General features: G+C 35.7%; 1 protein-coding gene and 1 long non-coding RNA gene across 5 annotated transcripts; one reads left to right on the top strand and one right to left on the bottom strand.

Annotated features, from left to right (window-relative positions):
* Positions 1 to 645: 645 nt before the first annotated feature.
* LOC129300310 (uncharacterized) lies at positions 646 to 8,337 on the bottom strand. Of its 4 annotated transcripts, XM_054938878.1 has the most exons (7): positions 7,804 to 8,337; positions 7,312 to 7,489; positions 6,177 to 6,274; positions 6,060 to 6,094; positions 3,927 to 4,008; positions 1,548 to 1,644; positions 646 to 705 (listed from the first exon to the last, which is right to left on the bottom strand). In XM_054938878.1, exons 1-4 carry the CDS (start codon positions 8,032 to 8,034, stop codon positions 6,083 to 6,085), a joined length of 519 nt encoding a protein of 172 aa, XP_054794853.1. In that variant the 5' UTR covers positions 8,035 to 8,337; the 3' UTR covers positions 646 to 705; positions 1,548 to 1,644; positions 3,927 to 4,008; positions 6,060 to 6,082. The 4 variants fall into 4 exon arrangements, with proteins under 4 accessions (XP_054794853.1, XP_054794850.1, XP_054794852.1 ...); XM_054938875.1 differs by having other exon boundaries at positions 6,060 to 6,274; XM_054938877.1 differs by lacking the exon at positions 3,927 to 4,008 and having other exon boundaries at positions 7,804 to 8,284.
* LOC129300311 (uncharacterized) lies at positions 8,152 to 12,756 on the top strand. The gene is made up of 3 exons (XR_008590740.1): positions 8,152 to 8,291; positions 8,501 to 8,691; positions 12,024 to 12,756. It is a non-coding gene; the product is annotated as an uncharacterized LOC129300311 (long non-coding RNA).
* The last annotated feature ends 404 nt before the right edge of the window (positions 12,757 to 13,160 follow it).

Raw genomic sequence — 13,160 nt, 5'->3', positions numbered from 1 at the left:
CCAACATGATTTACCAGATATCGACGCTGCAAAACACTTTGATGGTATCTTGTTAATGTTGTTCAGCACAAAAAGGGGAATTTCTTTGTTTTTTTTTTTTTGATAACTAAAAGAAGGGGGGGGGATTCTAACTTATAACCTACGATACCTATGAATAGTACTTAGCATTCGCTTTGCAATAACAATATCAACTCTTAGCATATCTGCCTAACAGCCACATGCAATCCAACAGTACGCTTCAGGTCCATTCCACTTCAAGAGGTCAGACATTTAAAACGATACGTGCGGTAAATTATTACTGACGATTTCTATCCCCTCGTTTTTCAGTGTTTGAACATGACCAGCACAAATTCCAGGGATATAAACATGGACAGAAGGTAGATAAAAATATTTAGCAAATATGAAAAGACAAAACAGTACTTTGTGAACCGTGCTTTTTTTATTCTTTCGGAAGCCTGAATTACATAATCCGGCCAACTTATTTGTGCAGGATACTCTTCCTGGGCAATTTCGATTTCTTCTGAGTTTGGTTCTGCCAAACAATATAAAAGAATACTAAGCACAGTTGTTTAAGTGCAAGCAAAGAACATGCTATTCTAAATCCAAAACATAAAGCTACCTTCTGTTTTTTCCAGGGCCTCGTAGCTGTCCTCTCCTGCCAACTACTCTTGCGAAGCTTAATTGGCCGATTTCCAACATATTTACCTAAAATCAAGACATGAAAGATGGCATAGATTTTTAGCAATAAATTTTAAACGTCATTCTCAGCTAACATCTTAAGGACCACCAAAAACAGGAGAGAGAAAGCAACGTCAACCAAAAAGAAAAAACAACGCGACTCTCTCAGCACAGCAACAATTCATTGGATGAGCAACATGTTTATCAGTTTCAAAACATGCTCAAGGTACATGTTTGACCTATAGTCTAATTATGATCTCAATATGAAATTTCAAAACATTACCCTAAACTTTAAAAAGAAAATTAAAAATGAAAATTACAGATTCTAGTTAAAATTAGAACATAAAAGATTTCAGTAGAAACGTATCAGAGACTGAAAACACAAAACACCTGGGAATACGATGGAGATGTAAGGTTCACATAACAAATCATGTGGTTTTTAAGTGTAATTTGAATGTCCATGGACATATCACTTTCTGGGATATTTCGATGGATAGTGTCATGTTTTAACTTTGGATATAAAATTGCAATTACTTCATCACTTAGGATATGTAATTTCCCCCCGTTATTCTTTTTTAGTGTTGCTTAAATCAATTCATGCATCATATCAATAACAAAGTCAGGGCTAAACAGCATTTGCTTGTACTCCTGTAGGCATCTGTGCACGCATTGTAGAAAATGTCACAAGGTTCGCATTAAAAACCCGTTTACTGACTTCAAATTTCAATAAGCCTAAACCCCTCAGACTTAAAATAGATGTGGCTTTGCAGATTTTCCATTGGAAAGCAAAAAAAAAAAAAAAACAGAGATAGAAGCATAATAAAAGACAGGAAGAAGAAGAGAGAAGCACTAGTTTGCAAGTAACTGACCATTCATTTCTTTGAGAGCAGCAGCAAGGTCAGCAGGATTGGCAAAGCTTACAAATCCATAACCCTTCGTTTTTCCAGTCCGCTTGTCTCTGACAACCTACAAAATAATCAAATGAATTATAGTCATAGAAACAAATTTCTAAGTAAATTTGCAAGCACCGCAAACACAAGTTGAGTTGATTTGGAAGAATGACAAGCAGAAAATTAGAAACTACAGCCTATCAAGAGCCTGAAGTTCTCAGAATAGTAATTTAAGATTAAAAAAATCAATAAAAAAACTACAACGCCTCAAATAAAGACAATTGTATCCTCATTTACTATATATCTTCTACATCTGATATATTTCACCTGTTGAATTAATTATTGTGACATTCTGGATCAAGAATTCCTCAATAATTTTGTTCACAGCAGACTGTAAATATATATACAACTTACAGAGATTCCTATAAAGTAAATAGAATCAAATAAAATAAAAATATTAACTCCCATAATCTCATCTAATCATATCCCAATATCTAGGGAGTAAATCTCTTTAAGACAAATACATTTAATATTAGTTTGACTATTCTCACAATCCTCTTTGAGTTGAATCATAGATACTAATCATGTTCAACTTGCTCAAACAACTTTCAAAGGCAGGTTTATGTAACCCTTTAATCAACACATCTGCTGCTTGAAAATTTGTTGGTAGAGAGGTTAAGCATATGAGTCCATCTTCCACTTTTTCTCTTATAAAGTGCCTATCTATTTCCACATGCTTAGATGGATGGGATTCAAAGCCATGTTTATGGCAGCCTTATTATCACAATACAGCTTTAGTGGTAAATACCCATCTCCAGCTTACTAATTTCTTGCTCCTTGGCTTCTACACAATCTCCCACATCCCATTTTCTTCTAATGCTTTCATTTCCTCTAGCACAGCCTCTTTCCATCCTGGTGTTTTAAGAGCCTCATAGATGTTTTTAGGAATACTAACATCATCAACATTAGCGATAAAGGCTCGATAACTAGGAGACAAAGCTTCATACGATAGGTATTTCTGAATAGGATGTTGTGCACATCACCGAGGTTTCTCTCTAAGGGGAATTGGCAGTCCCAAGTCATCTTCTAAACTCGTCCCTATTTCTGAATTTTCATTAATAATTTCACCTTCCTCTCCAAGACTTTCTTCCCTAACATCTTCCACCGGTTCAAATTCTAGTACTACCTCAGGTTTGTGGGCTTTTTTACCATGCTTCATCTTTCGTGTGTAAACTTTAATCTCTTTACCTTTAGCACCTTGTTCTTGTCTCCCCCTAAACTTGCATTTTCTATTGCTTCTGGCATAAAAGAGACATGAGTTCAAGAGAAGTAGTATTAGGGTGTTCTTGGTCAAGAGAATAAATAGGAGAATACTCACAGTCACGATGATGGATTGATTGAAATTCACTCCAATTCTCCCTCTGAATTGAAGGAGAAGGATAAAAGGATTCATGTTCAGAGAAGGTAACATCATGACTAACAAATAAGCGCTTAGAAGAAGGATCAAAGCACTTATAGCCCTTTTGGGAAGAAGAATAACCAAGAAACACACATTTGATAGCTTAAGGCTCAAGTTTGGAGGATGAGGAAAGGTGAACAAAGGCAGAACACCCAAAGATTTTTTAAAGGAAGAGTTGTCTCAAGATGGATGAGAGTGTGTTTGACGAAGGCACACAAGTAGAATAGAGTAGGATGATATTTTACTGGGCATGCGATTAATGAGGTAAGTAGCAATGAGAATGGCATCCCCCTAGAAGTATTTAGGGGGACATTTGTGGTGAAGAGAAGAGCACGAACAACTTCAAGTAAGGGTCGATTCTTTCGTTCAACCACCCTATTTTGTTGAGGACTGTCAGTATAGAAGTTTTATGAACAATTCCCTTGGACTTAAGAAACTCACCCAAAGATTTGTTAACATATTCAATGCCCTTATCAGTTTGAAGGATTTTGATAGACTTGTGAAATTGATTTAATATCATGGTGCAGAATTCGATAAAAATAGATGTCACATCAAACTTGTCTTTTATTAAACAGAACCAGCACACATGAGTATAGTCATCAATGAAAGTAACAAACCACTTAGCAGGAGTACAATTAGGAACAAGTAAAGGACCCCACACATCACCATGAACAATAGAAAAAGGTTGAGAGGGCTTGTACTCAGAGCGTGGAAAAGAAAAACGATGGTGTTTGGCCAATTCGCAAATATCACAACAAAAAATAACTAGAAGTTTTATTAAATGATAATTTGAGAAACAAATGACTCAAATACTAAACATTGGGATGACCCATTCTTTTATATCGTAACAAAAGATCAACATTTTGGAAGTAGATGCAAGGTTGCAGCAGAAACAAGACCAGAGATTATTCACGATTGATTCCCGTAATAGAGCCCACCACACTCCTCAGCACTACCAATCATCTTCGCCAATGAGAGATCCTAAAAAATGTAATAGGTGAAAAAGAAGTGAGCACTACAATGAACTTTAGTAAACTAGCTTATGCACAAGTTACAAGCCAAATAAGGAACATAAAGAACAGAATCCAAATGCATAACTTCAGAAATAGTAATATTGCCCTTTCCAGCAATAGAGGAAGAGGTACCATTGGCTGTATCAATTTTCTCATGCCCACTACATGGGAAATATGATATAAATAATGTAGAATCCACAGTTATATGATCCAAGGCTCCAAAATCAACAATCCATTTAGACTTAATGGAACAAGTATTTGAAAGCATAATGAGAATTACCTTGTTTAACTACTGAAGCATTATGACAGGGAAGGTGGCTGCCTAGATTGTAAGGACTTAATCATGTCCATAAGTTTATTCAATTGGTCCTTATCAATAGAAGGTAGTGAACCCACTTTGTTAGGAGGATCAAAGATAACTTGATAGCCATGGGATTTACCCTTACGAGGTTTCCAATTAGGATGTGTTGGACCCATGAAGATCCCAACACTTGTCTTTCAAGTGGCCCGTCTTTTTACAATGGTCACACACTCTTCCCCTTTGCATCTTTGTGGACCTGGTCAAAATGCCTACTCACTAAAGCAAAAGATTCAGATTGAGGAAGAGTAGGAATAGGGGCACATAACATCACCTTGCGACGAGAGGCCTCTTGACGAACTTCAGCAAGCGTATCACAAGGAGAAGGTAAGGGGGAGCGAGCCTATATGCGGCTACGAACATCATCCAAAGATTGATAAATACAGGCCAAAAACTGAAAGACCTGCTCATCTTCAATTCATCGCTCATACCTTACTGCATCAATGGCACATGACCACTCCTCTCCTGTGTTGAGGTCAATTTCCTGCCAAATGGCAACCCAGTCCAACGAAAATTCAATTAACTACCGGTCTCCTTGTTTAACCTGCCAAATTTGTGTCTTAAGATCATAGAGCCGGGCACCATCTTCACCATCTGAATATGACTCCTTGACTACTTCCCATATATCTTGAGCTATCGGAAGAAACATGAAGGAATGCCGAATTTGTGGTGTCACAGCATTGATTGGCCATGAAGCTACCATAGAGTTTTTGATTTCCAGCTTCACCATAGCCTTCGAGTCTAATGCGTCTAGTTTGACTATACTCACAACTATGCACCAATTATTCTTTCCAATTGTGAATAACTGTTCACTTCTTCCTCCACTACCCCCTCTTTTACTGTGTCAGTTTAGAACCCAAAAAACTAAGTTCACAGAAGGTCACAATAGCCACCAAACATATCTATTCTTTACTCTTTTGAAAAAAAAATGTGTGTGTGTGTGTGGACTTAGTTTGCTAAGTTTGCCAGACGAGGCTTAGTTTGCTGGAGCCAAAGTGGGAGACTACGGGCATAAGAAATTAAATCCAGTCAACCAAAGTATCTTTCCATGGGGGTTCAAGATAGTTGGAAAGCCACCTCAAACAAGGAAATAAATCAAGACAGACTGGGGGAAACAGATAGACCTACTGAAAGATTCAACAGGCCTGCTAAAAAAGCACAGACCAAGAGTCATTTGGAATCTAACAGACTTAATGACCATATGTTGACTCTAAATGTCCACAACCAAAATTCAAAAGTCAACCTGACTGGAATGAACTGCAACTAACTTTTCGGATCTCCAGTCATAAATAAGACACCAAAATAAACCTCCTAAGAATGGATTAATTTCAAATTATAAGATTCTGAAAATCCAAGCATCCTAAACAGCATCTCAATGACACCATCTCAATTTTCTTTTAGCTTGTTAATGGGCAGCAGCTAGGGAACACCTCCGATGACAAAATAATAGGAAAATATAATTTTAAATCCATACACTTACTAGAACACCAAAAAATAAAAGTGTAAAAACCTATAACACCAAAAGAAAAAAAAATGCAGGCACTTATAGCAAAACTCAAACAAAATGCAGGAATTTAAAGTTACATTTTTCCCAAAATAATGCATCAATTCTAATCATAACAACATGTCTATCTAAATATAAGTTATGATACGGGGCCTACCTTAAGATTCACGCTCTGTTCCTTCAAATAAAAATCTGAAGAGGAAATAAAAATTGTTCACACTGACATGATTGTCACCAAAAGTGAAAGACGTAGTTAGATGAAAGATCCACTTACCCGTGCCATGTTAAAGGAAGGAAATCGAGAAAATGTTTTTGAAAGAACATCATCATTCACCTCATTACCAAGATCACCGCAAAAGAGCCGATAATCATCTGCCACATCCAATTTGATAAGAGACTAATTTATGATTTTAGCTTTTGAGAGAGGGCAGTATTTGATATCAAAATGACAAATTAATTTGCACCAGCTGTGAAAAAGAGAGCGTGATATTATATGACAGAATTTGGCAGGATGAAGGCATGTGTTACATTCTCAAACCACTAATTGAGTAGCCTGGGCCCATTTTAAATGTAGGTATAGGTAATACAGGAAAAATAGCATCTGGGCCTTAAAGAGGGGGGATGTCAACCAAAATACATACTGCTTATACACCACATGCAAGACCAATAAACAATCCTTGAAGCCCCAGAATGCCCAGAACAACTTTATTTCCATATAATAGTCGTAACTTCAAAGGAAATAAATTACGCTCCAAATGACTTACTACTATTGTCAATTTTGATGCTGACTTTCTGCATTACAGCAGTGACTTCGATTACCAAGGTATTTCTTTCAAAATCCACATGAATTGCACGTTGATAACAACATGTTTTCTTTTTAACTACTACATGAAAATACAACTGTCACCGTTCCACATTCTACATATCTGACGCAACTATTCAGAAGTTACATTTTTTTATTAAAAAAACTACTGGGTCAAAAGTTGTCCACCTAAATGGCTAAATTATTCAAATTAATCATCCAAAAAAGGGAGAAGAACCTAGTTATCTCAATGAGATGGGGAATCTAGTCTTTCATTCAAACTTGCTTGATATATTTCCCTTTCCATGGGGTTATCCATGCTTGAGCCGTATTCCACCAAAGCCCAAGGGTCCGTGTGCGCGTATCACACTACCTTAAACCATTTTCATGAAGATGCAACCCCCACATGGAGTCTCGATTTTTCCTTTTTTAAAAAGAAAGAAGAAAAGAGGAAGACAGAGAACACATGATCACAGTTCAAAATCCTGAAAGACTCTGACAGAGTTGAATTACGGACTATGAGGACAGTCGTGCCGAAGCAAGTTGATTATCCTTGCACTACCGTGACGAATTAAAAAATAGTAATTATATAAAACAAACAGCATACTTTCTGGCCAGTCTGCAAGAGTGGGATCCTCCCATGTTTGGCCAGCAGCTTTGCGAGGAACTGCTTTCTTTTTGGGCTCCGCTTTATGCTCAATCTCACTATTTGCAATGGCCGCCTTGACACTCTCAAGAGCTTCAGGTGTAATTGCCTGTGCATCCCTTTGAAATAGTTGTTGCGCCTATTATTTAAAAAGAAAAAAAACGATAATAATAATAATAATGATTTTAGAAAAAAATACACAGTTGAACGTTCAATCGAGTCTTTTGGTTCTTATATTGCTATTCTCTAAGAGCTCTGTAACGAAACCGCTACGGGAGGAATATTAAAAGTTAAACAGCAGTTAAAAACGATGGCCTCCTACTATTCTTGCGTCAGAAAATGAAAAGGAATCAAAGGCAATTATCTCATTTTACGCAAAATAAATTAATAAATAAAAACTTAGCAGAGAAATCATCGCGCACGCATGTATTGCGCGCAAGAGCATCCACCGACCTGCTGATACTGTGGCAGAGAATACAAACCAGCGACCGGTGCCGGAGAGGGATAAAGGGAAGCAGGAGAAATTTGCACGGCTGGCGATGCCGCAGAAACCGCCGCATATGGTGTCGCATACTGCATTGCTAGGGATTGCTGTAGGTGAAAAGGCACGGGGAAATAGGAACCGTTGAAGTTGGTGAATTGCGAAGACACAGATGTAGCGACAGAGGTTGATGAAGTCGCCATGAACCGCAGATGAAAAGGAGTAATTTGCCTATAATTCAGCTCTTCAAGATAGGAGCAGATCAGGAGTGAGATCGTTTTGATCGCTAGGGCTTGGTTCCCCCGACTCGAATTGCCAGATAAAAGCTTCGATGTCTCCAGAAATTTCTTCCCCCAACCCCACGGTGGCGGGGCCACAAAAAGGTTCTCGCGCCTTCCGGTGCACACAACAATCCGATAACCGCGCCCGAGTGTGTGTTCATGGCTCTGTTTGGTTGGAGGTAAATGGAGGGGAAGGAAAGGATTTCATTTCTCTCATTTGGTTCAAAATTTTTAGAGGGGAGAGGCCTCTTATTTTTGGCTCCCTTTAAGTTGGGATTTTTTTGAAGAAGAGTTAAATTTGTTGACTAATTTATCCTCATTATTTTTATGAAATTATGATATTGCCCTTGAAACACAATAAACACAATCTGGCTTTCTTTTCTTGCAGAAGCTCGGTCTATCTCGTTGTGGGTCTTCTTTTAGCTTTCTCAGAGCTCTCGGTTTGTCAGAGCTCTTATTGTGCGTCTAATCTGGCGTGTTCGAAGCCCCGCCATGCGTCTTGTCTGGAGTGGTCGAAGCTCCCGACGTGCATCATCTCATCAAGTCCTCCTCTTCAAAGCTCTCACTGTGCATTGTTAGGTCAGATTCTTCCTCACAAATGCTCTGTCTATCTTTTCTTTGAATCAATTCGCTTGATTTGTGTTTGATTTGAGCTTTGTCCTGGTTTTCTTCTTCGTTCTTCGTTCTTTTCTTTTTGTTCGGACCTTGTTCTGAGATTTAGGTTGTTCAGACCCTGTTCTGGTTTTCTTCTTCATTCTTTCTATACGGATGAAGCATTTAAGTTAATGAATAAACAATTAGAAGCTTATGACAATTGCTATAAGAACGGTGCTCTGTAGAAAGGCCCACCATTTTCTTCATTTTGATCCATTTCACTTGACTTAACTATCATCGATAAACATATCATATTTAATATTATGCGCTAAAATGCTGGTGTTTCTATATGTCCTGCAAAATTAAAACATCCACTGAGATGTCTTCTCTTGACACATCGAAAGGAATCCTTGAGATTGCTAAGTTTGGGATCTATGTGACTGTTCCCATTGTTCTTGTGTATGACTTTGCCAACAATTTGAAGAACATCCAGAGATTCATGGGAAATGTAATTTTCTGTTCTACATAAAAAATGTTCAATTTTATATTGCTGCTGATTTGCAAATATAGGTTTTTGTGATTAAATACTTTTGTTCTCTGTTTATAGTACAAAGCCTCTCATTCAATTGATTCTCTTGCATGGAAATTATTGAACTAATTTCTTTATAGTAATGTGGTCTCACAAACCAAAACCCTCTAGGGTAGGGTAAAGAAGAAAATTGTATTGATGGGATATTCTACTTTCAATTTTAATGGTGATATAAACTTCACTGGATTAAATGAGCTGCTTTTGGTTCATGGAAGATCATAATGGTGATAATTGTAATGCTTGCTTTTGGTTCATTTTGAATAACTAATATGCAATTTGCGCATATAAGACACGCCTTTCAATCTATAATATAAGATAACCTCTAAAATCTATGTTCTCTATTCATTTACCTCATAATTCGGTATCGTTTATATAGTTATTCATTCCCTGTTTGTTTGTTCTAAAATTGTTATTTGGATGCAAGAAAGCAATCAGTTTTAGGTTTTGATTTTATATAGAAAAAGAGTTGCCGTCATGCTGCACGTTGCCATCGTTCCTAAGACTCTTTCATGGTCTGTGAATGAGATTAATTGGACTAGTTAGAAAGGCCCACCATTTTCTTCAATTTGTGGTGCTTTGTAGAGTCACAGAAATCTTGTTTTCCACTCGTACTATATATGATCATTGTTTTCTACTGATGAAACTAAATCTTTTGCTCTCATTTATGATAATTGTGGCTTGTTTATTGATTTTTATTATTCTTCTTGGTTGCTTTGTTAGATGAGCAAGGAATCTAAATATCTTTTACTGGTACAACATTGGTTTGAATTGCGTCGAAGAGCACTAGCTCTTCTTCCTTGTGTCCTTATAAAAGTATGTGCAAGTAAGATGTATTCAAAAAAAAAAAGTTATAGTTTGAGTGGCAAGAAAGAAATGGTACGTGATGAAATAATGAGCCAGAATAAGTGATAGTCCCTCTAGTTGAAATATCATTAGAATGACTCCTAGAACTTTTTTAGAATTATGTGGTATGTTAAAAAGAGAGGCTGGCCTACAACCCACGCAATGGTCAAATGTGGAAGAAATAGTTGCAAAAACTCTATATATATTGACACACAATGCAAAAAATCGTGAAGTGAATTTTTGGTTTAGGTGTTTTGGTGAGACAATTAGTCGCCATTTTCATCCAGTTTTGACAACTATCATTGACTTAGAAGAAAAATTTCTTGTTCAACCTAATGGCTCAACCATCCGTCCTGAAATTAAAAAAGATAAGAAATTCTTCTCATATTTTAAGGATTGTGTTGGTGCTATTGGTGAAACACATATACGAGTCAAGGTGCCTTCTTTAGATGCTCCTAGATATCGTGGTAGGAAGGAATTTCCGACACAGAACATGTTAACAACATGTACATTTGATCTAAAGTTTATTTATGTGCTCCCTGGATGGGAAGGTATTGCATCTGACTCAAAAATTATTAAAAATGCATTAACACGAGAAGATAGGCTTATAATTCCTAAAGGTAAATATTTTACCAATTTTGATAAAGTTTATATTTGTAATTGTAAAATTATTATAGTAATTATTTTTCTTTATGATAGGTAAATATTACCTTGTTGATGCTGGATTCATGTTAACAAGAGGACTTATAACACCTTATTGAGGAGTCCATTATCATTTGAAAGAATATTCAAAACAGAATCTCTCCCTAAATTATAGAGAGTTAGTTAACCTTTGACATGCAAAGTTATGCAATGCCATTGAACGTGCTTTTAGTATTTTGAAAAAAAGATTTTTTATTTTATCCAATACAACTGAACCTACATATGGGATCAAAGCACAAAAAATGATAATATATGTATGTTGCATTCTTCATAACTTCCTTGTGAGTATAGACCTATTGAAGATCTTTTAGAGGAAGTTGATGCTGTTCTTGTAAGAGAAAACCATTCAAATAATAATAACCGTGCTCAAATAGGGGACAATAATGAGGCTGCTCGAGGTGAACTTATTAGAAAAAATATAACCAATCAGATGTAGGCAGATTATCAAGAACATTTGGCTGCTCTTGAGGATGAATTTGATGATTGAATTTTTATTTTCTTAATAAGTTAGAAACTATTGTATTATTATAGACATTTAAATATGTTGTATTATTACATTGACTTATATTGAGTTTAATTAAGGTTTGATCAGATATTGAAATTTGTTATTTTATTGACTTTTATTTGCTTTATATTATTTGTTTAGTTTGACATTGAAATTTGATTAGCTTTTCATATTGGGATTAGTATTATGTGATTATGTTGTTATGTAATAGGATGGCACCAAACAATAATAAGGAGATTGTAAACTAGACAAGATTCATGGATGATACTCTCGTTGATGCTTTCATGAATGAATATAATGAGGGTCACAAAGTTAATGGTACTTTTACCACTACAACTTATGATAACATATATAAATATTTGAGTGCTTTATTCGGTAAACAAATTGACAAGAAAAAGGTGAAAAATTGATGGAAAACTTTAAAGAGAAACTTTTCAGATGTTTATGACATTTTCAAAAGTTTGAGTGGGTTCGCTTGGAATCCAATAACTCAAATATAGGGATGTTGAGCCTGAAGTTTAGGATGCATTAATTGAGGTAAATTTTTTATATATGCATTGATTATATTATTCTTTTGTAATTTCCTACATATTCATAGCTATACTTGTTTAATGGTCTTTGAAAATGGAAAAGTATGCATTTGCAATTGAATTGCTTTTGTAATTTCACTTGTTTCAGGTTAAACCTAAAGCAGCATTATAGAGAACTACTCCTTTTCTAAACTATGAAAAAATGATGATATTATATAAAGTAGATAGAGCTAATGGAGATGAGGGTGAGACAGCACGTGAGTGAAAAAAAGACGTCGTTCTCAGGAAGAAGTCATTGAAATTATTAATGACATTAACAATATTGTCTCACAAAATAGAGCCACAATTAATGTTGAGCTTGATGGACAAAAAAACTTACCAGGACAAGAAAACTCACCTGACCAAGAGCACTCACCCACTATTACTAGTGCATGTAGCAAGAAGACAGAGAGGGTGTCTAAGGAGAATGAGGCTAGTCTAAATGAGTTGACGGGAGCAGTGTTAGCTGTGGCTGAGGCAATTCAACAAGGAAATGTGATGATATGACAAAGTTTCAAGAAGGTGCCATAATTATCAGGTGAAAAAATTTGGAAAATGCTTGAAAAGTGTGGGATTGATGCTGCAAAATTACCTGACATATATTGGTTTCTTATGGCTAATAGTGATAGGCTTAAAGCAGCAACTCAATGTCCAGCACCAATACGAAAGGAAGTGATGATGAGGATGTTTTATAGTTCTAATTAGATGATGACTTTTATTAGTAATTTTTGTATATTTTGTTAGCTAGATGCTCAAAATGTGGTTCTTAAGCATGATTAATATGTTAGATGCTCTTGCCCAATATATTTTGTTATTAATGATTATAATTATTGCTCCATTGTTATTAAGAACGAGCATTGTCTTGTGCAATTATTGAGGGTATAAAATCATTAGTTTCATTAATTTTTTCACAAAGTATTGTTTAATATCTAGATTAATTTACTAATAAGATTATTTAATAGTATTTTTTAATTTACTTATTTGGGATGAAGAAGTAAAAAAAAATTGATAAGCTTAGGGTAATTTAAAAAAATTATACAATTTGAGTTGATATGTAAAATAGATTTATGTGATAAAAGGTTAAAAAATAAAATATTATTGTACAAGGGTATAATGATAATTTAATTATTATCTCCCCTCCTAAACCAAACAAAAGATCAATAAAAACCCCTCCCCTCCTCTCCCCTCTAATCAAACCAAATAAGGTATCTTAAAAACCCTCCCTTCCCCTCAAACCAAACATAGC

Source organism: Prosopis cineraria, unplaced genomic scaffold (assembly GCF_029017545.1).
Source record: "Prosopis cineraria cultivar Desert tree isolate PC_DT_omini unplaced genomic scaffold, ASM2901754v1 PC1528, whole genome shotgun sequence".
NCBI lineage: Eukaryota > Viridiplantae > Streptophyta > Magnoliopsida > Fabales > Fabaceae > Prosopis > Prosopis cineraria.
This window is presented reverse-complemented; position numbering and strand designations above follow the sequence as displayed.

What these genes read in the sequence shown, in the direction of transcription:
- LOC129300310 (XM_054938875.1), bottom strand. Translation starts at nt 8,034, where the DNA reads ATGGCGACTTCATCAACCTCTGTCGCTACATCTGTGTCTTCGCAATTC. An exon ending in CTCTGCCACAGTATCAGCAG is followed by an intron (nt 7,490 to 7,803) that starts GTCGGTGGATGC and finishes TTTAAATAATAG; the next exon opens with GCGCAACAACTATTTCAAAG. An exon ending in TCTTGCAGACTGGCCAGAAA is followed by an intron (nt 6,275 to 7,311) that starts GTATGCTGTTTG and finishes TGGATGTGGCAG; the next exon opens with ATGATTATCGGCTCTTTTGC.